This window comes from Martes martes (genome assembly GCF_963455335.1).
Source record: "Martes martes genome assembly, chromosome: 2".
Taxonomy (NCBI): domain Eukaryota; kingdom Metazoa; phylum Chordata; class Mammalia; order Carnivora; family Mustelidae; genus Martes; species Martes martes.
Window position 1 is genome coordinate 1102952 of NC_137889.1, and position 21558 is coordinate 1124509.

A 21558-nucleotide genomic window follows, 5' to 3' on the forward strand; every position below is an offset into this window, starting at 1 on the left:
TCGTTGCAGGAAGCTCCCCGTGTGACACAGCAGCACGGAGCAGGTCATGTTCCGGGGCCCGGCACTCGGAGTTAGGTTACCATCACATCAGCAGGAGAGAGTGAAGATTGGCACCGTGGTGGATAATCCGAGAGATGTGCTATACTTTCTGAAGATGATTTTAAAGGAAGGCTTCAGAAATAGTACAACCGTCAGCCTCTTTGGGATGTTAGCTGGTCCCCTGAGGACGTGTGTGTAGGTTTTGAACATCTGACACGCATTCAGCCCACCGTCTTGTAATCATGCCTGTGAATGGTGTGTCGCTCCTCTGGGTGGAACGCTCGTGGGTCCGACGCCACCCCGAGTCAGGAAGCCCTAGAGAGAAGGCGATGGTGGACTGGATGTGTCGGACTGTCTGGAAATGGTGTTCGAGTGTGGGTTCCCTTTGGTTTCCTGCCGCGATGCTTCCTGGTACTTGGGTCCTCTGTGATCAGTGTGACACAGGAGAATTTGAGGAAATGAAATTCCCTCCTTAGGAAAGTTTTGATTACTATTTGGTCGGACTTTGATCAGCGGAAAAGGATGCCCCGTTTCTCTGCAGACACCCCTGTCAGCCGACCAGACACTCGAAGCCCGGTGACTGGCCCTGCCCACACCTGCTCTCCCAGGTCCCGCCAGGGGCTGGCATCCTCTTCTCTACCCTGAGGGCCCTCGGACGCCTCCTCTTCTCGCTGTATGTGCGCGTGCAGCTCTGCATAATTCTGGACCGTTTATTATTTTCCCCTTTTGTTCCCAGTAAGCCATGCCTGCTAGTTCCCAGTGAGCTTGGAAGTCACTAGACCTGTCCTTCCTTGTTGACCGCCGTTTCTCTAAAGCTCTCAGCCTGGCTACGGCACAAGCGGGATTACGGGACCCCTCCCGGCGTGCCCACCTGCTCTTCCTCGGGGAGGCGATGCCCTCCCCGATGCCGTCCCCTTCCCAGATCTTTCTCTCTGAGGCAGTGCTGCACATTTCCTTCTTTAGCAAAAGAAAATGCCCTTTATATTTGTACTCTGAGAGCTTGAAAGTGCAGTCATTAAAATAGATGCTTCTTCATTTTGTTCTGTGGAAAGGGCCGGCCGGTCACAGTCACTACGAAGAAAGCCGTGTCTGAAGCTCGGGGTCTTCAGTTACCCCAAGGCCACCACGCCCCTTCCCACGCCGGTGGCAGGAGGACGCTGAACGTCACGCACGTAATGAGAACACGAAAAGCCTCCTTGGATTTCATGATCGTGCACACGCCGTTCTGAAGGGAGCCGGAACATGAGGGGACGAGAACGGGCCAGGAAGCTGGACGGTGTGGAAGGTCATTCCGGAATCTGGGTCGCCCTGTCGGGAGGCAGGCCCTCTGCTCGTGCCCAGCGGCCCCCAGCGGTGCCCGCTGTGCGGGACCTGGGCCCGAGGCCAGGCTGGGCCGGGGAAGGGGCTGGCGGGAGTACAGAGCGGGGCCTGCTGGTTTCCTCCAAAGCACAGAGCGTTGCGCCCCAGCCGGGGACGATGTCAAGACTAATTTATGAAGCGGGGATTGGACGTGGAAAGTGGGATTCTAGGGCCTGTTTGGATTCTTCAGTGGCTGCGCGGACAGTTTGTGTCTACTAAACCATGGCTTTCTTTGGCTTCCCTAGGATGACGTGACCCCGGTTTCCTTCTGCTTTGTCAGTTTTTCCCTGAACGCGCACCATCTTTCCAGGTTTTACCATCTGCCTCTGCGCCTTGGCGGGCTCGCACAGCTGCCGTGTGCCCTGCGACTTCGGTTATGACTTGCCCTCGGGTAGGGCCTGTGGGCCGTGGCCTCCAGCGTCAGCCCCCAAGCCCGGCCTGTGCTTCGTGGGTCCCCCTGCCCTGAAGATGCGGCCGCCTCCCCTTCCCCAGCTCCGTGGCGGCGGGGCCCTCGCACCGGGAGACCGCATGTCCCTGCCCCCGTCGGGCCCCGTCGGAGCAGCGCGCTCTTTATCGTTGGGATTGTCGCGGCCCCGCTGGCATTTTGGTGGAGGATTTCCGGAAGCGCAGTCAGTGTATTCTGGGGCATCCCCCTACCTCTGGGGTGTCTCCACCGATATCCTTGCCCTGGGGCCCCGTGCTCGCAGCCAGGGCCAAGCGGGGATGGGTCTGGGCTGTGGGATGGGATGGGGACTGGAGGTCTGTCCCCTGCAGCTGCGCTGGGGAAGCCTGGGGCTCTGTGGCCCGCCTCCCTGGGGGGCTGACAGGTCCCTGGTGCGCCCCGCGGCAGTTGCCCCTGCTCTGAGGCCTGTGAGTGCAGCATACCCAGCCCCACGGCCAAACGTCTTTTCCTCTCATTCTTCAGAATAAACAGAAGCCACCCAACAATCCCGTTTATTTCCCCCAAAATGTTCAGTGGCAGCAAAGACGGAGTCCTCTCAGGCCTCTTCTTCATCCGACTCTGGATTTTAAGTATCTGTTTGTGACGAAGGAGATGTTTCCACCCGTACCACGCATCATCAGTGTCCCTTCCCTGTGGAAACAGGAGTCCTTGGGTCTGAACCTGTACTCAGAGCAGGGACCAGGTCCGGGACCCACCGTGTTCTGCCAGCAGCTCTCCAGTACCCCACCCAAGCTTGGGAATCTGTCTTCTGTGCACCTTTTTTTTTTTTTTTAAGATTTTTATTTATTTGACAGACAGAGATCACAAGTAGGCAGAGAGGCAGAGAGAGAGAGAGAGAGAGGAGGAAGCAGGCTCCCTGCTGAGCAGAGAGCCCGATGTGGGACTCGATCCCAGGACCCTGGTATCATGACCTGAGCCGAAGGCAGAGGCTTAACCCACTGAGCCACCCAGGTGACCCTTCTGTGCACCTTTTAATCGAGCTGTAGATGCTGTCAGCGAGCACAGAGTTTCCGTGCATCCTTGGCTTTATTTCTGGACTTCTCTTCCCTCGCTGTAGCCACATCTTACTGTTTCGGGACTGTTTGGTAATGTCAGATGGGGTGATCCCCTCTTCTCAATGTGTTTCTTCATCCAGATAAACTTTAAAGTCATGTTTCCATGTCTTTTTTGTATGTCTTCTTTGGAGAAGTGTCTGTTCATGTCTTCTGCTCATTTTTTGACATGATTATTTCTTTTTTTGGGTGTTGAGTCTGAGAAGTTCTTTATAGATCTTGGATATCAGCCCTTTGTCTGTACTGTCTTTTGCGGATATCTTCTCCCATTCCGTGGGTTGTCTCTTTGTTCTGTTGACTGTTTCCTTTGCTGTGCAGAAGCTTTTGATCTTGATGAAGTCCCAAAAGTTCATTTTCGCTTTTGTTTCCTTTGCCTTTGGAGACATATCTTGAAAGAAGTTGCTGTGGCTGATGTTGGAGAGGTTACTGCCTATGTTCTCCTCTAGGATTCTGATGGATTCCTGCCTCATGTTGAGGTCTGTCACCCATTTTGAGTCTATCTTTGTGTATGGTGTAAGAGAATGGTCGAGCTTCATTCTTCTATATATAGCTGTCCAATTTCTCCAAGACCATTTATTGAAGAGATTTGTTTCCCACTGTATATTTTTTCCTGCTTTGTTAAAGATTAGTTGACCATAGAGTTGAGGGTCCATATCTGGGCTCTCTACTCTGTTCCACTGGTCTATGTGTCTGTTTTTGTGCCAGTACCATGCTGTCTTGGTGATCACAGCTTTGTAGTAAAACTTGAAATCAGGCAATGTGGTACCCCCAGTTTTTTCTTTTCAACCTTTCCTTGACAATTCAGGGTCCTTTCTGGTTCCACTCAAATTTTAGGATTGTTTGTTCCAGCACTTGGAAAAATGCCAGTGGAATTTTTTCAGGTTGGTGTTGAAAGTGTATCTTGCTCTGGGCAGCACAGACATTTTAACAATGTTTATTCTTCCGATCCAAGAGCATGGAATGGTCTTCCATCTTTGTGTGTCTTCTTCAATTTCTTTCATGAGTGTTCTGTAGTTCCTCGAGTATAGATCCTTTACCTCTTTGGTTAGGTTTATTCCCAGGTATCTTATGGTTCTTGGTGCTATGATAAATGGAATTGATTCTCTAATTTCCCTTCCTGTATTTTCATTGTTAGTGTATCAGTTACACTGATTTCTGTGCATTGATTTTGTAACCTGCCACATTACTGAATTGCTGTATGAGTTGTAGTAGTTTGAGGGTGGAGTCTTTTGGGTTTTCCACATAAAACACATAAAATATCATGTCATCTGTGAAGAGAGAGAGTTTGACTTCTTTGCCAAGTTGAATGCCTTTTATTTTATTTTATTTTTCTTTGTTGTCTGATTGCTCTTGCTAGGACTTCTAGTACTATGCTGAACAACTGTGGCGAGAGTGGGCATCCTTGTCGTGTTCCTGATCTCAAAAGGAAGGCTGTCAGCTTTTCACCATTGAGAATGATATTCGCTGTGGATTTTTCATAGCTGGATGTTACAAAGTTGAAGAATGTTCCCTCTATCCCTATATTCTGAAGAGTTTTAATGAGAAAAGGATGCTGTGTTTTGTTAAATGCTTTTTCTGCATCAATTGAGAGGACCATGCGGTTCTTGTCTCTTCTCTTACTTATGTGTTCTATCACATTGATTGATTTGGGAATGTTGAACCATCCTTGCATCCCAGGGATAAATCCCACCTGGTCATAATCTTTTTAATGTACTGTTGGATCCTATTAGCTAGGATCTAGTTAAGAATCTTGGCATCCATATTCATCAGGGATATTGGTCTGAAATTCTCCTTTTTGATAGGGTCTTTGCCTGCTTTGGGGATCAGGGTAATGCTGGCTTCATAAAAAGAGTCTGGCATAAAAACAGACACATAGACCAGTGGAACAGAGTAGAGAGCCCAGATATGGACCCTCAACTCTATGGTCAAATAATCTTCAACGAAGCAGGAAAAAATATACACTGGAAAAAAGACAGTCTCTTCAATAAATGGTGCTGGGAAAATTGGACAGCTATTTGTAGAAGAATGAAACTCGACCATTCTCTTACACCGTACACAAAGATAAACTCGAAATGGATAAAAGACCTTAATGTGAGACAGGAATCCATCAGAATCCTAGAGGAGAACGTAGGCAGTAACCTCTTCGATATCAGCCACTGCAACTTCTTTCAAGATATGTCTCCAAAGGCGAAGGAAACAAAAGCGAAAATGAACTTTTGGGACTTCATCAAGATCAAAAGCTTCTGCACAGCAAAGGAAACAGTCATCAAAACAAAGAGGCCACCCACGGAATGGGAGAAGATATTTGCAAAAGACAGTACAGACAAAAGGCTGATATCCAAGATCTATAAAGAACTTTGCAAACTCAACACACACAAAACAGATAATCATATCAAAAAATGGGCAGAAGATATGAACAGACACTTCTCCAATGAAGACATACAAATGGCTATGAGACACATGAAAAAATGTTCATCATCACTTGCCATCAGGGAGATTCAAATCAAAACCACATTGAGATACCACCTTACACCAGTTCGAATGGCCAAAATTAGCAAGACAGGAAACGACGTGTGTTGGAGAGGATGTGGAGAAAGGGGAACCCTCTTGCACTGTTGCTGGGAATGCAAGTTGGTGCAGCCACTTTGGAGAACAGTGTGGAGAGTCCTCAAGAAATTAAAAATAGAGCTTCCCTATGACCCTGCAATTGCACGACTGGGTATTTACCCCAAAGATACAGATGGAGTGAAAAGAAGGGCCATCTGTACCCCAATGTTCATAGCAGCAACTGCCACGGTCGCCAAACTGTGGAAAGAACCAAGATGCCCTTCAACGGACGAATGGATAAGGAAGATGTGGTCCATATACACTATGGAGTATGATGCCTCCATCAGAAAGGACGAATCCCCAACTTTTGTAGCAACATGATGGGACTGGAAGAGATGATGCTGAGTGAAATAAGTCAAGCAGAGAGAGTCAGTCATCATATGGTTTCACTTATTTGTGGAGCATAAGGAATAACACGGAGGACATGGGGAAATGGAGAGGAGAAGGGAGTTGAGGGAAATTGGAGGGGGAGGTGAACCATGAGAGACTATGGACTCTGAAAAACAACCTGAGGATTTTGAAGGGGCGGGGGGTGGGAGGTTGGGGGAGCCAGGTGGTGGGTATTAGGGAGGGCACGGATTGCATGGAGCACTGGGTGTGGTGCAAAAACAATGAATTCTGTTACGCTGAAAAGAAAAAAAAAGAAAAAAAAGATTTTTTTAAAAGAAAGTTATTGTTAATATCAACTAGTTAAAGAAACATTAAAAGAGGAAAGAGTAAAAGTTAAAAAAAATTAGAATAAGGAAAAAAATTTTAAAAATTAATTAACTTTGCAAGACTAAATGATCGTGGGGTGAAAGCCATAAATTCCATGCTTTGCCTTCTCCTCCTCTGGAATTCCTCTGTTCTCCTTGATCAGTGAGCTTGGTCGTGGCTGGATGTTCTTACTGATCTTCTGGGTGAGGAGCCTGTTTCAGTGATTCTCAGGTGTCTTTGCCGGAGGCGGAACTGCGCCGCCCTTGCCAGGGGCCGGGCTAAGTCATCTGCCCGGGTTCACTCTTGGGGGCTTTTGTTCCCTGAGAGCTTTCCGTAGAGTCGGGAGGACGGGAACGAAGATGGCGGCGCCCAGTCTCCGGCCGGAGGAGCCGAGAGCTTGGGGTCTCACTCCTCAGTGCGCCCTCGGAGATGAGCCCTCAGTCCCTCCCGTCTCCCTGGTCTCCGGCCGCACTCTGAGCTCACCTGGCCTGTGATTTAGCATCTCTGTGTCTGGTGCACAGCCCTGTTTGGAGTCTCCGAACCCCACAGATCCCTGAGCTCTTCCAGACGGGTGTCCCTGGATCTGTCACTTGTGGGGTCCCCGCTCACAGAGAAGTGGCCTGTGCCATGGATCACAGTTTAAGGTAACCCCGAGCTGAGAGCTCACTCCTCCGCTCCGTCTCTGCTGCCGGCGTCCCCACTCCCATACCCGCGAGCTCTGCGACACTCAGACACCTCCGGTCCTTCTGTGATCCCGTGGGACCTGAGACCATGCTGTCTCCACATGGGCTTCACCCCGGCTTAGTCTCTGGAGCGACAACCGCTCCCTCCGTGGAGCGGACTATTAAAAGTCCTGATTTTGTGTCCGTTGCTCCACTGCTTGCCGGGAGCCGGCCCCTCCCCCCACGGTCTGTCTTCCCGTCACTTTGGATTCTCTTCTCCGCACGTCCTACCTTTCAGAAAGTGGTCGATTTTCTGTTCCTTGAAGCACTGCTCTTCTCTGCGATCTCCTGTTGGGTTTGTGTTTGGAATGGCTTGATAACTCTCCAGCTGATCTCCTGTGAACTGCTGTCATCTCAGCCGGCTACTCCTCCACCATCTTGACTCCTCCCCTCAGGGCACCTTTAAAGTGGGGGGCACTGTGGGCTCGCATCCCAGGACCATAGTGAGGTGGTCCGGAAGCCCGTGGTGTGGGTCAGCGCTGTCCTAACTATGCGTCCTTCCGCCTGTGGGCTTACTCCTGCTCGCGAGCCCTTTGTGGTACATGAACTTCCTTCAGATTTCACCCAGGAGAAGGTCCCACAGGGCCCTGCTTGGGGGGCAGTGGGAAAGGAGCAGCAGCTCCCCCCTTCCCTGCTGTGCATGAGGAGGTTGTTGCACGTCCACACATGACCTCGTGTGTTAAAGGGTTGTGGGATCCAAGGAAGCTGGACTGTCACCCCGTATGCGTTAGTCTACTGATCCCAGCAGACACTTTTTCTGGCCTGCCACATGTCAGCCACAGCTGTGTGCCCAGGGGTCACAGTGTGACCACCACAGACAGTCCTGCCTCCCCAGAGCTGCTGCTCCCTCTCTGCAGATGGAGAGCAGGCAGAGGCAGGTGGGGGCCCCAGACTGTGTGAGCTGTGAGGGAGTATGGTGGAGGAAGAGGGGACGACCGGATGCAGAGCCATAGCGTTGTTGAGAAGTGGGGGAGGGCTCATTGATGAGGAGTCTTCAGCAGGACTCTGAGGCAAACGGTCAGTGAGGACACCCTGGAGGAGAGCTTGCCAGCAGAGGGAAGCATGTGCAAAGGCCCTGGGGTGTGCTTGGCTGGTGGAAGAGCTGGTGTGGCTTGAACTCTTGAGTGGGCCTAAGGTCATTGGCTCCTGTCACAGAACTCTGGGGCTTGGGGGCATTTAGGGACCAAGTGCTCTGAGGAGTTGTCAGAGTGTTCTGGTCCGAAACTGACATAAAGACTGGCTTGGAGGATCACCTTGGTGTGCCTCTGAGGACCAGTTATGAGGCCACGAGAGTGGGAGCAGGCAGGCTGGTCAGGAGGGGGCTGGGCTAATGAGGGGGCTGGTCGCCTGGGACGGGATGGCAGTGGGGTGGGTGGTGAGGCCCCGGCCATGTCTGCCACGGTGGGAGCAGGCTTCCTACAGAGGACTGAGGACCGCAGGGCGAGGCAGGGCCCTGTGCCCGGGATGGTGCGCTGGCCCCGTGCGTGCAGGGAGCTCAGTTGGAGGGGAGACTGTTTGGGAGACAAATCAATTTTGAGGTCCCATGAGACATGCGAGTGGGATCAAGTAGGCAGTCGTGTGTGTGTCTCTGAGGGCTCAGGGTTTAGGACCAGGGCCCAGGGGTGACGGAGAGGAGCTGGTGGTTGTGTCCTCGGCATGCAGAACGAGAGACAGGGAGAGGCAAGGATTCACAGCGGAGACTGGGAAGGAGCCAGAGGTCAAGGCAGTGGGGTCCCACCCTGGCAGGTCGAGGGAGGAAGGCTTGCCAGTGACCCCAATCCCTGCGGTTCTGTGGGGTCCTGGCTGGGGGGTTGTGACGAGAGGGGTATTGGGTCCGGTAGGTACTTTATAAATCAGATGTTGGATATTCTTGAACTTTCAGAGGAGACAGTTACCCCTACTTCCACGAGAATGACGGAGCTCTTTGAAGCCCCCAGGTTTTCTGAGGTGTCGGTGGCCTATGTCCCTGTGTGGATCGAATTCTCTGGGACACTCACGGCCACCCGTGGGACAGCCTCTCCGTGGTGGGGCCAGACGACCGGTCATTTCAGTGACTGCTCACATTGATTCATTTAAAAAAAAGTTAGAAATGATGTTTCTTCACATCACATAAATTGTTACGCCTTTTCAGAGCTCTTGGTACATTGTGAGCTCTTAATTAGTTCCCAAGTTCCTAACTTGGTCAATCAATAATTCCTGAAATTTAGAAAAACAAATATGAGGGCCAATGTAGTGAAACAGCTGGTCCAAATTCATTATGTGCCAGTTTATGCTATTTTTAAGCTCAGATGAATGTTCTGTAAAATTAAGTTAAATGGCTTCTCTTACAGGAATGGAAATATCTGCAGCTTTTCTTAGTTGTTCTCACTTTTGAGGGGTGTGACGATTTTGTACGAAGCACGTGTGTGTCTCGGAGCTTCCTGGCACGAGGCCTCCCACCCCGTGCAGCCCAAGGACGTTCAGAAATGGGATGTTTGACTCCTCCGTGAGGCTTAGAGAGCAGGCTGCTATGGGGGGCTTCATTTTCTACATCCTAAAGACCCTGTCAGCACCCCACGAGCCTGGGGCTACCTTTCCAGATCGGCACGGCTTCTCCTGAGCCGACTCTCCGTGGCAGGGCTGGGCACAGGGCCTCCTGCTACTCTGGCTTCCAGAACGAGGACAGACACAGGGGCCGTGTGAGGAGGCACTTCCTGAGCAGAGAGCACCGGGCAGCGTGGCGGCCCTGCTCCCAGGACAGGGCCGGCCCTGGAGCCCCTCCTCTCGTCATCCTTTTCAGGGCACGTCACGGTTCGCTTCCCTGCCTTTAGGACCTCACACCGATGCCTTGTTTCTGTACTTCCACCCCTCACACGGCTGCCCTGCTGACTGTCCCGCGGAAGGGCCATCTCCCCTGCGCCCCGTCCTTCCGGGATTTCCCACAGTGAGCGGGACTCAGGAGTCAGAATCGCTCCTGCAATTCTCAGGGTCGTCCCGTAAAAAGTCGGGAATAATCCAGAATCCACGCAAGCGCATGAGCAGCACTCCTGCTGTGGGCAGCGACCTCTGCCTCCCCATAGCCCTGTCCCTCCCTGGGTGAGCCTGGGGTGAACTGTCCGCATGGGAGTCCCTGGCTGGTCCGCCTGGGCTGCCTTCCCTCACAGGGCGCCGCAAGCCGGGCCTGTGGAATCAGGTGTCGGCGTTCGCTGCTCACCACGTGGGTCCACTGAACGGGCCCTCCAGGCCGTGCGGCTGAGGACCTCCTCTCCCGGCGTCCAGACACAGTGGGGTGTGAGCTTGTCAGCAGTGACCTGGAGAAGTCTGTGGCATTAGGGTTCTCCAGAGCAGAATTCATCTGTGTGTCCATATGTCACAGCCGTCTGCCTCCCTCTGTCTCTGTCTGAGACGAGATCTGGTGTGCGAAGGCAGCTCATGCACTTTCGTAGGCCGAGAGGCCAACAGTCTGCATCTGCAGGCCCAGGGGCATCCGAAGACCAGGAAACTGCGGGTCTGTCTTCCGTCTGAGGGCAGCGGACATGCTAAGGTGTCCCAGCTGCTGCAGTGAAGCAGGAAAAGGGGGCCAGGTCCCTCCTTCCTGCAGCTTCTGTTGTCCTGAGGCACCGAGGGGACAGGATAGGACCGCGCACCATGGGGCCAGGAGTGGGGTCCAGTGCTTGTCTCTCCTGGAAGCACCTCAGACACAGGCAGAAACCAGGGTTCTGTCTGGACACCCCGAGGCTGGTCAAGCACACAGCTGGACAGCTTGGCTCACAGCTGGACAGTTAACATTCACACATGTCGTTTCCACCCAGAGGGACCACACAGCTGGGCCACGTGAGCCATCTGTGGCAGCTGTGATCGCCCTGGAGAAAGTGTTGGAGGACGTTGGGGAGGAAAGATGGTGTTTCTGATCACAGTGCCATTCTGTAAGTCTGCTGATTACTTGTGTTCTCACACATGGACGGCACCCAGAGATGGGCCATGTGAGCGTGCAGAGGTGGCTGCCTGGGTCCTCTGCCCTTGTTGCAAAGAACAGTTCTTTTCAGGCTGGGAAGTGTTGTCCATCATGCACTTAGAAGGGGGTTATCATGGGTGGAAATACTCCACAGCTCACACAATGTATGGTTCTCTGCTTTGAAAGTTGCTCCTTGGTTTGAGGACTGAGTGGTACCCAGGCTTCGGGAGCACTTGGTCTGGGAACCTCACCAGCTCCTACTGCTTTCCAACAGCACTGGAGTTGGGTGTGAGATTTTGCTTTGGGTCACGGCCTCTGGCAGGGCATCAGGTGTGACTGCTTTAACATCAGACACAGCATTGTTGAGGACAGCCTGGGGAACTTGACCTTTCGGTGGCTTGGTTGTGTGGCACCTGCACCTCCATGTGATTTCAGCTGGAGTTCTCTGCAGTAGAGCAACTTTGGGGTTTTCCTTTCTCCCCTAAAATCACAGGCAGAACCTTGTTTGGCCTCCGTAAGATGGTTGCACCACCACACTGACAATGACGTTCCATTCTGATGTTCAGATCATGTGATCGTGCTTAGTGGTGAAACAGTGTTCGTGGATCCATTCGCTTATTCACATCACAGCCATGATGCACAGGGTCTCTGTGCCAGCTTCCTGCAGGGGTGTGTCGGGAAGAGCTCCCAGGACCAAAGGCATGGTGGAGCTGGAGAGGCTTCCTGTCCCCCGGGTGTTTATGTATCCCTGGCCACGTGCCTAGGATGAGGGGACCATTGACCTCGCTCTGCACATACGTCCTGAGCTGTGGGTCTGTGGCTGTGGAAGTGATGCTTTTGTGGTTCATGTGGGACTTTGGTCCAGTACTGTTGTTGTTTTACTGCTGTAGCCATGAAGGGGAGCTATTAATTCTGTCTGGTGAGTTGATTTTTAATGTTTGTGTTGACATCTCTTTTTCTGTTCCACAACAGGATGTGGAATCGTCAGCATTTCAGGTGGTACGTGTCTGGGAGTTTCCGTGTGTTTTGCAGAGCAGTTCACAGGTAGCTCCTCAACCTAAGGGAAGCACTTCAACCATGTAGGAGATTTGGGCGGTGACGTCATCCCGTCTGTGGAGGTCATAGACTTCCTGCCTACAGGGCCCAGCACGGTTTGTCAGGGCCAAGGAGGAAGGATCCAGGGGAGGCCCTGGGGGTGGGCACCAAGTCAGAGCCATGAGCCGGTAGGTTAGGGCATCCGCAGCAGGACCTCTGTTCACTGTATGCTGAAACCATTCCTGTCCTCCCAGAAATGCTTACGTTTCATGTGAAGGAAAAATCCTTTTGGAGATCTTCCCCCCCCCCCCAGAGCAGTTTCACATTAATAGCAAATTGTGCAAAAGGCACAGATCTCTGGGGGCAAATGATGTCTGCCCCCCAATCCCACCACCTCCTCCCCCCCACTACCACCATCCCCTCTGGGGTCAGGGCATTGTCACCACTGATGAGCCCCCATGGACACGTCCTCATCACTCAGATCCTCAGTGCACGTCAGGGTCATTGTTGGTGTCGCACGCTCTGGGGGTTTGCACTCCTACCTGCCATGACAGGGTCACACAGAGTCGTCTCACCGCCCTAAACCCTCTGCGCTCCACCTCCTCCTCTCCCACCCCCCATCCCCAGCCCTCCCTCTCCGTCCCCAACCCTCCTCTCCATCCCCAAACCTCCCTCTCCGTCCTCAACCCTCCTCTCCGTCCCCAACCCTCCCTCTCTGTCCCCAACCCTCCCTCTCCATCCCCAGCCCTCCCTCTCCGTCCCCAACCCTCCTCTCCGTCCCCAACCCTCCTCTCCGTCCCCAACCCTCCCTCTCTGTCCCCAACCCTCCCTCTCCATCCCCAGCCCTCCCTCTCCGTCCTCAACCCTCCTCTCCGTCCCCAACCCTCCCTCTCTGTCCCCAACCCTCCCTCTCCATCCCCAGCCCTCCCTCTCCGTCCTCAGCCCTCCTCTCCGTCCCCAAACCTCCCTCTCCGTCCTCAAACCTCCCTCTCCGTCCCCAACCCTCCCTCTCCGTCCCCAACCCTCCCTCTCCGTCCCCAGCCCTCCCTCTCTGTCCCCAGCCCTCCTCTCCGTCCCCAACCCTCCCTCTCCGTCCCCAGCCCTCCCTCTCTGTCCCCAACCCTCCTTTCCGTCTCCAACCCTCCCTCTCCGTCCCCAACCCTCCCTCTCCGTCCCCAGCCCTCCCTCTCTGTCCCCAACCCTCCCTCTCCGTCCCCAACCCTCCCTCTCCGTCCTCAACCCTCCTCTCTGTCCCCAACCCTCCTCTCTATCCCCAACCCTCCTCTCCGTCCCCACCCCCACCATCCCCAAGTCTCTCTCTCCATCCTCATCCCCGGGAAGCCACTCATCTCTTTACTGTGTCTGTAGTTCTGCCTTTTCCAGAAGGTCACAGAGTTGGAATCACAGAGTAAGTAGCCCTCAGACTGGCTTCCTCCACTGGGTGAAGCACATTGAAGGTTCCTCCGTGTCTTCATGGTTGGGTGGCTCATTTCTTTTTTTTGTGTTGAATAATATCGTATTGTCTGGAAGGACCATTTTATCCATTTACCTGCTGAAGGACATCTTGCTTGCTTCCAGGTTTTGGAGTTATGATAGATCTGCTGTAAAATCCACATGCAGGTTTTGTGTGGGCGTAGATTTTCAGCCACTTTGGGAAACAGCAAGGAGTAGGATTTCTGAATTGTATGGGAAGGTGTAGTCAGTTTTGTAGGAAGCAGTCAACTCCTCTCCTATGGTGGCGGCACCAGTCTACCTCCCACCCGTAGTGAGGGGGAGCCCCAGGCCCCGCATCCTCACCAGCACGTGCCACGGTCAGCGCTCTGCATGCCGGCCATTTCTGCAGGTGCGTGGGGGGGCGTCTCACTTAGGCTTTTGTGTAACTCCTTTGGTGAGATGTTTGGTGAAGTGTGTGTCAGGGTCTTTGGCCCGTGTTTGGATTGACTTGTGTGTTTTCCTGCTGGGTTTTAAGTGTTCTTTGCATATTTGGAGGATAATAGTGCTTTAAGAGATGAGTCTTTTGCAAATATTTCCTCCAGTCTGTGGCTTGTTGTCTTCTCTGGAATGTGTGTCTCACACAGCAGAAGTGTTTAATTTTCATGAAGTGCCAACTCTGCCGTGGCAGAGCCTTTGCTGTTGTGCCGAAAATGCCATCCCCATGACAGAGGGCATCTAGGGTTTTCTTCCCTGTTGTCTGCTAGGGGATCTGGAATGTTGCCTTTTACATTTAACCTGTGATTTATTTCAAGTTAATTTTTGTGAGGCTGTAAGCTGTGTGTCAAGGTTCATTATTTTCTGTGTAGGCACCCGGTTGCCTCTGCACACTTGGTGGGAAGACCCCTGTCTCAGCCTCACTGAGCTGCTGCTGCTCCTTGGCTGCGATGTTGACCGTATCCACGAGGGTCTGTTCTTCTGCTCCGCTCCCCTGCTCTGCCCTCTGTTCCTTCACTAACACCTGCCGTCTTCATTCCCGTTGCTTAAGTAGAAGGCTTGGACCCAACTCCTCATTTTACCACCCGTCATGCATGTTTTATCAGGAAGTGACTCTGGATTGGACCAGAGTTTGCGTCTTCCTCCTAGCCCCGTTTTGGCCTTTTTCCGGGTTTCCTGGACACGTTTTGAATAATGAGGTAAAGACTGAGTTCAGATGGGTCTTGGGGTGCACTGGGTGGCTCTGTGAAGCCTCTCCCTTCAGCTCAGGTCATGATCTTGGGGTCCTGGGATCGAGCCCCGTGCTGGGCTCTCTGCTCTCGAATAAATAAAAATAAAATCTTAAAAAAAAAAAAGTCCTCTTGTTTTTGGTACTGTTTCTGTTTCCTCTAATTTTGTCCGTCACTCTCAAAGTGGGGGTCTCTTTAAATGCATGATAATGCTCAGCTGTGAGTCTTCATTAAGTGTGAGACATTAAACATTCATGCAGAGTTTGTTTTTGGTGAGTAAGTGGGGCTTATTGGCTGGTGGAATTTTCCACAGATCTAGTGGCAAGCCAGTTTTAACTGGAAGGCCTACATCAGCCGGAGATATGTTCTCTCTGCCTGGTTTAGTCTCCAGAGGAGAATATCCTGGTGTCCTGCTCAGGGATGTGAGGGTTGGGGTAGCTGACCGCCCGCCATTCCTCCAGGAGAAGCTGGAGCTGGGCTCGGAGGCAGCTCGCTTGAGTGTGCAAGGTTTGTAACCAGCCTCCCTGTTTCCAGCCCCAGGACGCCACCCCAGTCCCTTGTTCTCTGGTCCCCTCTGGCTCGTGTCGCTGGGTGTGGGGAGGGGACCTGTGCTTGTCTGCCCCACGCCTGCTCTGGATACACGCTGTGCTTCCAAGCCCCGAACCACGAGCGTCCTCGTCAAGAGCTTTGTCAGGGGACAGTCAGATCCTTGATTTCTGGCTCTGCTAAGAAGGCCCTTTCTGCTCCTCACCCATCAAAGGGAGGTTGACGTCGTTTTCCTGGGCGCTCACACGTTCTGCTCTTCTCTGTGATTTGTCCCGCAGCCACTCTGCCAGCTTATGATCACGTTGGACCGCGTGTGTGGAAGGATGGACGAGTTGAGTATGTTGCTGTGTAGACACGCGGCGTCCCCCGTGTGCGGGTGGTTCGCCAAGGACGCTTCTTCCTGGCCAGTGAGCGCCCGTGTCACGGGGGGCTTTGTAGAAATGTAGTGTGTATTTCTGTGTGTGTGTGTCTGTGTGTGTCTGTGTTTAAAGGCGCAAGAAAACTTTATTGAACGTTTGGACTGGAAATCTTTCCCCACCTGACACACGAGACCCAGCACTGTTTGACCCGGACAGTGTGAGGAGTGTGGATGGATACACGCTCCATCCCTGTAATCACGGTCACAGACGCACCCATCACCTCCCAGAGGGTCTGTGTCCCTTCTCTGTGTTGTGGTGTCAACACTTCACGTGACATGGACGCTCGGCACATGCCAGGCGCTCACCACGGGGCCGTCAGCTGCGGGCGCTGCATGTCCACTGGGCTCTTGAGCCCTTGAGCAGCGACCGTCCGTCCGTCCGGGCACTCTGTGCTTTCCTAGTGCCCTGCGTAGTGCTGCCGCAGAGTGTGTGCCCCTTGACCGAGGGAGATTGTACTGGTTTGCTGGTTTGTGTTGCAGAAAGCCCCCTCGGGCCCCCATGTCCCGGACATGCCGCCGGTGAGGATGCTGGGGGTACGTGGCTTGCCCCAGAACACAGTCCTGATGCTGGTGTCTCGGGCTCCGGGGACCCTGTGCTCGGTCACAGACCCAGTGCCTGTGTGCGTGTGGACAGCCTGCAGCGCGAGGGAGGGACGTTGCCGGCGTGTGAGCGCTTCCTCATCCACGCGTGGGAACGTGCGCGGACTTGCTGCTCCCTCACGGCCGCCCTGCATGTGGTCTCCTGGGAGCTGTGTGCCAGCAGGCGCACTGTGCGCTGAACGCTCGTCTTCCCGGGCCAGCTGCTCCATGGGGCCACTGCAGACAGACGACTCAGGGCTGGCAATGCCACCTCCTTATGCTGCATGCAGCTGAGCCCACGAGTGGTGTGCAGGACCCCGGGGTGGCAGCCAGGTGGGGGCCAGCTGGTGGGAGCTCTGGTCCCAGCCTCAGTCTGGCTCTGTGCCCTGCAGCCGGTGCCGAACTGCCTCTCACATGGCCCGGGAGAGTGCCGGGGGTGAGGGGGGGAGAGGCCTGTTAGACCCCGGGGGAATCCTCAGCCCTCGCCCTGTGAAATGGAAGGGCTGTCTGTCTCATTCATGAGAGTCACAAGACACAGCTCCTTGTGGGAATAAGCCTGCGGCTCTTTGCAAAGCGTTAAATTATCCAGGAAGAGTTGTTGGAGTGACTCTGTGTAAACCTGTGCTCTCGACACGCCGCAGAACACATCTGTAGCAGGCTCGCATGCTTGGGGGGCACGTCGCGTTGCGTGGTATACTCCTGAGATGGAAAGGGCACAACATAAACTTGCTGCAGGAAGCAAGGCTCTGAGGACCTCCAGGCAAACACAGCTTGCGGAGTCCATGCCTGGCTTCTCATGACACCACCCAGAATGACCATGCAGGAACAGAGGGGCATGTGCCCAGAGAAACTGAGGAGTGGTGAGGACAAACTAACAACACTTAAACGATTCTTTATTTCTAAATTTGGGTGTAGTTGACACAGGACATCACCTCCAAACCTTGTTTTCTTCATCTGAAAAATGATGCTGATGTTTGATGTCTGTGCTATCCAATATGGCGGCCGCAGTCTCGCAAGCACTCCAGGTGTGGACAGTGCACCTGACCGCCAACATTTCAAATTCGGATTGCCTTCACTGATTCACCCTTACTGAGCCTGTGGGGCCGGGGAGTGCAGTGTTGGATGAGCAGGATTTGCTCCAGCACTCTTGACCTGATGCATCAAAGAAGGCACCCCCAGAGAGGGCTGCAGTTATGGGGTGCAGTGAAACCTTGAAATTGATGCTTTAGGGATAGATTTTCAGTTGGAAGACTCTGGACATAGAACACAGAGGATGTAATTAGCAGCTGTGGTCTCCTAAAGCATGTGGTGTTGGTGTCATGCTCATGGGCACTTGGGCAGGTACTCAAGGAAGACTCCGGGCGTCGGTTGGACATATGCTGTTTGGCCCCAGCTGCCTGTGACGTGCCTCGCCCGATGTCCCCCAGTTACTCTCAGCAGTTGCATGCTCTCCTAGAATAGGCAGGCTGGCGGCATTGAGTTTTGGAGTAACTGCTGGGCAGGAAGGGACCCTTGAGAACAATGGATGCACACGGGAGTCCCACCTTCCTGCCCCCTCAGCCCATGTTGGAGGAGGAGAGGTGTGCACGGGGCATTTTCCTAAGGCTGAACACCAGTGTCTCACCTGTGGCTACAGCTAGGAGGGACTTGTCAAGATTACGTATGTCTGCCATTTTTGAACACAAATTGGCTGCCCCCAGGAAGGCTGCAGGTGAATTCTACCATGACTGCTTGTAATTTCTCTGGGCCCTAATATTCTCCTGCTTGAAGTCCCGGAAGAACCAGGCAGCTCGCTTGCAGAATCCACGGTGGTGATGGGCGGGAGGGCTGCCTTGGTGGAACCTTGTACTGAGCACGTGGCCGTGTCGGCTGGTGGCAGGTTGGTGGCAGGTGGTGCAGCATCTGGGTGGGAGTGGGAGAATGTGGGAGCTGGAGCGGAGGGATCAGAGGGCCATTGAGGATTAACTAAGGGGAGCTGGGCGTGGACACCACTATAGTTTTTTAGAATCGCTGGGCCCATAAGCTGGGGTTTGTTTGCCTAAATCCGTGGCTTTCAAGCTCTTTCTTCTCTAACTCAACTTGACCATGTGACATGGACACCCCCGGGAGGGCCCCCACCGCCCCAGGGGGTGCAGTTGTTGTAGCACGTCCAGGCCCTGGGGGTTTCCTACTTCTGCAGAAGGCCCTGATGGAGCCTGCCCCAGGTGTGAATCACTGAGTCTGAAAGGAACCTCCCTTTACCAGTCGGGTCCCTCCCAGTGATTCTGTGCACGGCCCAGACTCCTCCCAGACCAGGGAAGGGGTTTAGTCTAGAGCTGCCACATCTGATGGAGGTTAGCTGGGGGAAGACAGTGCCTATGCTGTGTAGGGCCATCCCAGGTGCCAAGCTCCACTCCTGACTCCCTTCCCTTCCTCCCTGCTGTGTCACCTGACCTCACTTCATGCGCCCCTCTGGTTCCCGTGCTGACCTTCTATGGGGCCCTCATCATGTCACCTTGAATTCTGCTCATCTGGATGAAAACGCCACCAGCACCAAGGTAGTGGCCAGATCGTGTGGTGGCTAATGGATCCAGATTCCATTTCTGCTTCTGGAAGGGCCCTTGTGGAACGGAGTCAGCTGGGTAGTTTGGAGCTAAGATTGACATTAGGGATGCACCTGTACCTCCATTGTGAACATGTCCGTGGTGTAGCAGTTGCTAGTAATTCCTTAGAAAAATAAGCCAGAAGCGGCATGTTTGATATGTCACCGGGGAGGAGACTGCGAGTTGAGAGACCAGTCCAGGGGCTTTGCAGTGGACCAGCCAGCATGCCCCCTCCGGGGGCTCACAGGTGCTGGGAGTGCAGGAGGGCCGCGCACCTGCAGGACCTGGCTGAACATCACTGTGGAGACTCACGCTCCCATCCTCCACGCAGATCACGCTGTTTGCAGCATGATTCCAACACACAAGACCAGTCCTCCTTTTTTTTTTTTTTTTTTTTTTTTGTGGGAGATTATTTCTTAGGCCTGGTATTAACCTGTAAGGCTTTTTGGAAATTGCTGGAAAAGTCCGTGAACAAATGTATTGGCCCTGGAATGAGAAGGATTGAAGATTCCCAGGGAACCCAGGGCACGTGTATATGTGTGCATGTGTGTGCGTGTGTGCATTATTTCCTTATCTGACCTTGAAGGCTAGGGGCTCGTGAGGGAGAGAATAGTGCCAGAATGATGCCAGTTTCGGACCTGGTGAGTGGAGAACTCACCTGATGCCAGGTGCAGGAGGCGGGGTTAGGTGATGACATTGACTTTGTGTTGTGTGTTTTGGTGTTTTCACCAATCCCTCATTGTCCCAACTAACTGTTAGCTTTACAGGAGTGGGAGATGTCTTTTTGAACTTTTAATTCCACATTTTGGATTTAGTGGGTTCTTATTTGATTATTGCTTTGTCTTCTGTCTCTTAGATTTGTTTAGAGTTGAAAATTGGTCATGCTGTCTTGTCTGCAATTGATGATACTTGGGCGAGAATTATTCTTTCCCCAGTGCCGAGGGATGGCAGAGGCATGAAGGAGGGTCACAGAGGGAGGCTTTGTGACTGCTGTCCAATCTGTCCGAAGTAGCTGTGTGAGTCCTGGGCCCAAGGCGTTGAGGGAAGGGACTGGGTGGGGCCCCTGTGCACCGTCCTCCCCTCTCCCTCCCTCTCCACTAAGTCCTTGCTCCGGGATAAGTCATGGCTGCTTCTGGGCTGGGAGTTTGGGAGGAACGGCTGAAGCTGCCCCTGTGGAGAATTCAGGATGGAAGCTCAGCCTTGGCTCTGGTTGAGTTTGGAAAGCGTCGTCGTAAATCCCCACAGAGATCTCTTCACTGCAGGTGCTTTTCGTCTGTGCTCACAGGGCTGAATTTTCCAGGGAAAACCATTTCCTATTACTTCCACCTTCCCTTATCAAGTAAGACATTCCCTTCATCATTTACTACCAAACTGTGACTAAACACAGACTTCTCTTCCCCATTCCTCTTTGTGACTCATCCTGGATGAAACCATCTCTGCTTAGATCCTACGAGGCAGGCCCGGTACACTGTACTGCCCCAGCGGTCCTCCACTTTGAGGCTCTAATTGCATCTAATATTTTAAAAGCCATCACACAAATTGGCGGGCCCATTTGCCTTATTGTAGGAGTCCCTTGAGAGCAGCTTTCAAAATACTCCCCGGACCCATTAGGGGCATACATTAAATAGAACTGCATTACCGTTCTGGAACAGCATTTACAATGAGCACACCTACCTGATTAACCTTTCTGATGAAAAATGTATGTCATCAAAATTTTTCTGTAGGGGCGCCTGGGTGGCTCAGTGGTTTAAGCCGCTGCCTTCGGCTCGGGTCATGATCTCGGGGTCCTGGGATCGAGTCCCACATCGGGCTCTCTGCTCGGCAGGAGCCTGCTTCCCTCTCTCATTCTCTCTGCCTGCCTCTCTGCCTACTTGTGATCGCTCTCTCTCTGTCAAATAAATAAAATCTTTAAAAAAAAAATTAAAAAAAAAATTTTTCTGTATTGTTTAATTTATTAGAGCATTCTGGGCGTGAGGACTCTCTGCAGCACTGAACAACCTTATTAGTAAAACACTCACTGCATGAACGAGATACCTTTCTCTACCTGAACAGTAACCAAATGTGTTTTATTTATGTGTTTTGAAACAGGTGTTGCCCGGCATTTTGCAGAAGCATTGCTGTATCTTACCAGACAGGAATACAGGTAAATAGATTTTGTTCTTTTGCTTTGAGAGCATAGGTTGTATGACACGGAAAATTTGAGGAATATGACTGAATAACGTAGGCGTCTTGTTTTCATAGCTGCTGCTCTAGGGCAAGATTGTATATTGACCGAACAAGCACAACACTGGAGTGTTCAGTTTTGCAATGAGTTATAATCTGAGCTCAAAGATCTGTTTTTGATGGAGCAAATAGATTTAGGTGATAGTTCTCCTGGATTTTTAAGGGAAACTGGTTATCTTTCGAAGTTGAATATGTGAGTTTCAAAGTTGTTGATTTTGCTGGCCATGCTTCCTCATTGAGGAAGAGCACCATTACCGGCTAGCATGGAACGCCTTGGTGGTCCGTTCGCAGTCAAGACTTTGCCAGCAGTCTGGTTGGGAGCCGGGAAGATGGTCTGTGCTTAAAGTCCTGAGGATCTCAATGAAAACACAGAAGGATGGGTGTCTCGCAATGGCGGGGTGTATGCCATGTGACTGCTCACAGATGCAGGTGGCTGGAGGTTGTAGGTGAGGTAGTTTGTGTTATTTTTAAGGAAGCATGATGGGGGAGGGCTGGTTCCTGAAAAGAAAGCTTTGGAAGTTTGTTGTGTTAAAGTTCAGAAACAAACAAACATGAAGATGATGTGGAGCTTGTTGTTCTATGGGTCTTCGTCTTAGTTACTCTCCCCTGTGGGTTTTCTAATTTGGGGCATTTTCATCAAAGAAAT

The 21558-nt window shown here is 52.6% G+C and overlaps 1 protein-coding gene across 1 annotated transcript in view; it reads left to right on the forward strand.

Moving 5' to 3' along the window:
* The window catches only part of DLGAP2 (DLG associated protein 2), a gene marked incomplete at its 3' end in the record, with an annotated part of 768810 nt that overhangs the window by 128140 nt on the left and 619112 nt on the right, over positions 1-21558 (forward strand). Inside the window, exon 3 of the mRNA XM_080794969.1 lies at positions 20778-20832. Within this exon, the coding sequence (XP_080651095.1) occupies positions 20778-20832 (55 nt within the window). The remainder of the gene's footprint in view (positions 1-20777; positions 20833-21558) is intronic.